This window comes from Aplosporella prunicola (assembly GCF_010093885.1).
Source record: "Aplosporella prunicola CBS 121167 unplaced genomic scaffold K452scaffold_206, whole genome shotgun sequence".
Taxonomy (NCBI): Eukaryota; Fungi; Ascomycota; class Dothideomycetes; order Botryosphaeriales; family Aplosporellaceae; genus Aplosporella; species Aplosporella prunicola.
Genome location: NW_022983734.1, coordinates 1 through 3,113, shown reverse-complemented (window position 1 = coordinate 3,113; position 3,113 = coordinate 1). Strand labels below are relative to the sequence as shown.

The window sequence follows — 3,113 nt, the reverse complement described above, 5'->3', positions numbered from 1 at the left end:
TTTTTTCCTCACATGCTCTCACGCGCGAGCCGTGGGAGCATTCTTGTCGGTTTTCCGCATTGCGGGCGCAGTGGCGCAGCGCATACATACATACGTACGACTCGTAGTAGAGAGAAAGGGCTGCGAGCAGCCGAATAGAGAAAATTCTGGCAACAATCGCCATGACTGGCGTCATCTGATGGTCGGCTCAGGAGACAGCAAACGGATACGTCGTGTTTCTCGAATCGAGCAATGCACGACTCATCGGGGGCTGCTGGCACGCTTCTCGCCCTTGGCAGTCGGTGAGGAATTGGAGCAACAAGAATTGACAACAGAAAAAGTGTCTGCTGAGGCCAGCGAGACACTACAAAGCCTATTTTCCCTCGCCTCCTGCCCGGACCTCGTGCACGCTGCGCGCTGGCAAAAAATTCGATACGACTCGAGCTCGGGCGCGCGACCCGTCATCCCGTATTCTGGGCCCCAAAAATAGCATAGACGGTCGCCTCTCCCGGGCCTGGTGCATCGCCGTCGCAGCCCCCTGCACCACCACTTCTCCTCGTCCGCCTCAACAATCCCCTCTCCACCGCTCCGTCCCCAGCCGAAAAGGACCTCGCTCGCTGTCCTCTTGCCTGCGACCACTCCAGTCACTCGTTTGGGAGGAACAGTGTGTCTTGAGCCCCGCATCTCACCGATTCACGCACTAGCAACGATCCGCGCCAGCGACCGCTGATCCAAATCCACCACTACGTTATCGTCGCCATTGCAATCGCTGCCACCCGACCGCGGCTCGACATCTTTTCCTGAGCCTCTCTCTCGCCGCCCGGTCTTGTCGTAGCACAAGATGCAGTTCCACAACCTCCTCCTTTCCCTTTTCCTCGGCATCTGCGTTTTCTCCGAGCTACCGCTCGCCTGGCCATGGCCACCCAACATCAACATTAGAGATATCAAGGCCTTGGCTGGCTCTGGTGTCGAGGGCATGCTGAACAAGAGCGAAAACTATCTACCCAAGCGCGAGTTCAACAACTTGATCTACGGACGCGCTGATAACCAGGATGATGGTAAGTCTCCTTGTTTTCTAAAATGTTGAGGAACAGAGTGAAGTTAACCAAGGCCTATGGCTTTTCAGCTTCCAGCGATGCCGACTCCAAGACTGACGACAAGGCCAAGGCCACGGACACTGCAAAGGAAACTGCTAAGGACACGGCAAAAGCATCCGACACTGCAAAGGCGACCGATTCGGCTAAGGCATCTGATACTGGCAAGGCCAAGGCCACCAGCGGCGCCGCCGCGACAACGGACACTGCTTCTGCCACCGGAACGGCCGCGAAGACGGCCAAGGGCAGCGGAACCGCAGAGGCGTCCGCAACGGGCACCGCCTCGGGCACTGGCAAGAACAAGGATGACAAGAGCAAGACGACGAAGCACAAGTCGAAGACGTTTGACGCACGACTGCCGTCCGGCGGTATCTCGATGATTACGCCGGGCCCGTATGACGGCAGCCAGTACTACAAGATTGGCGACTGGGTGACGTTCGCGTGGAACTACACGTCGCTGTCGGTGACGCCGTCGGCAATTAACGTGCTGGCCAGCTGCAGCGTCAACTCGGCGACGTACACGATTGCGGCCAACATGAGCGTCGGTAACGGTCCCGGCACCGTCTACTGGAACACCAACGACACCAAGGCCTCGGCCACGCAGAGCCTCGTGCAGGAGACGTACACTCTGATTGTCTACGATGCAGGAAGCAGCATCAGCGCCACGGCCGGCGCCGGCTACCTTGGTGTCTCGAACACGTTCCGCTTCGGCATGTACAACCCGCAGCCGTACACGCCGCGTGCCCGTGAGTTTTCCTTTCCTTTCTTTCCACCACTGCTCTAGATTAAATGAATTTACTGACTCGGCTGTAGAATGGAGCTGCCCCTCTTGCAACGCCGCGTTCTCTACCTTTGAGCGCCAGACCATGGGCTTCTTAGTCGGCACGTTCGCCATCACCGTCGCGACATTCACCTGGTTCGTCGTCGGCTTCGGCGTCATCTAGGCGCGGCCGTGTGCACCGCGTCTGGTGGGCTGATTTTGTGCGTCCGTCCATCGTTCACGCACACACCCGCTTGCCGATCGATCGTGTGACCGGTCTGTCGCGCAAGTGGTCTTTTTTTACAATGCATGCACGCCCGCACGCACGCAATCACTCTACACGCCCCAAAAAAAATCATCTCCGATGTTGTCGTTGTCGCTGATGCCCTGCTGTTGATGAACGAGCTCTGAGCATCTGTCCGTTCGTCCGTCGTTTCGGTCCGTCCGGGTCTGTCTTCTTCCGGTTATACATAACATAATGCATCCTGCAAGGCGTTGGCGCGGGTGAACTGGTAGGGGGTCTCTACTATGATTTCCGTTTTTTAAAACTCTTATTTGTTGTGTCTATGGCTTTTTCTGTCTAATGCCTCTCTCTATCTATCTATCCCTCGAACAATTCTCCAGCTTGGCTTGCCTGGCCTTGGCTGCCGCTTTCCAGCCCAATGACTCGGTGGTTGTGGCTGGTGCTCCCTCGACTCATTTCCGCTTCTTGTTCTCTCTGCTTCTTTCTTCGTTTCCCCTCTTTCTGCTCTCCTCTTTTCCTCTTCGTCTTCCTGCCAAAGCCGTTTTTATTCGCTGTGCATGTTTAGCGGGTGTTGATGCGGAGAGACCGAGGAAGAGAGAAGGGGAGGAAAGAAGGAAGGAAAGAAGGACGGGAAGAAGGCGAGAGAATGAAATGAAGCACAGGGAAGGCGAGGCGATGAAGCACGAGTTACACATCCAGCCAGTCGGTCATGAGAGCTGGAATCGCCGTAATGCGGGGGTCTGGTTGCTGGGGCTGGGGGAGTTTGTTCGCTGGCTGGCTGCAGTTCGGTGTATATGCATGTGGTTGTGGTCGTGATGAATCTATCTATCTTTGGGGAGTGGGATGGGAATGAATGGTATGGAAGGCATATTGGCTAAGACTGCTGCTTTGCTGCTGGGAGTGAGTGTGTGCTGTGCTGTGCTGTGATGTGTGTAAGGTCGCTTTTCTGCCAGTCTAATACCCGTCAGTTTTACCTCTTCGTCAATATATAGACTATCCTCTCTCTCTCTCTCTCTCTCTCTCTCTCTCTCTCTCT

General features: G+C 55.8%; 2 protein-coding genes across 2 annotated transcripts; both read left to right on the top strand.

Moving 5' to 3' along the window:
- Nucleotides 1-1,059: 1,059 nt before the first annotated feature.
- On the top strand, nt 1,060-2,017 carry K452DRAFT_239924 (uncharacterized protein; the record flags this gene model as incomplete). The annotated part of the gene is made up of 2 exons (XM_033537764.1): nt 1,060-1,819; nt 1,887-2,017. The coding sequence occupies 2 exons, from the start codon at nt 1,060-1,062 to the stop codon at nt 2,015-2,017; spliced, it is 891 nt and encodes a 296-aa protein (XP_033390839.1).
- A 200-nt stretch (nt 2,018-2,217) lies between these two features.
- Nucleotides 2,218-3,113, top strand: K452DRAFT_77956 (uncharacterized protein). Its single transcript, XM_033547131.1, has one exon. The coding sequence runs from the start codon at nt 2,417-2,419 to the stop codon at nt 2,891-2,893; it is 477 nt and encodes a 158-aa protein (XP_033390838.1). The 5' UTR covers nt 2,218-2,416; the 3' UTR covers nt 2,894-3,113.

Bases quoted from the DNA above. Each gene is read 5' to 3' on its own strand.
- K452DRAFT_77956 (XM_033547131.1), top strand. From the start codon at position 2,417: ATGCCTCTCTCTATCTATCTATCCCTCGAACAATTCTCCAGCTTGGCT.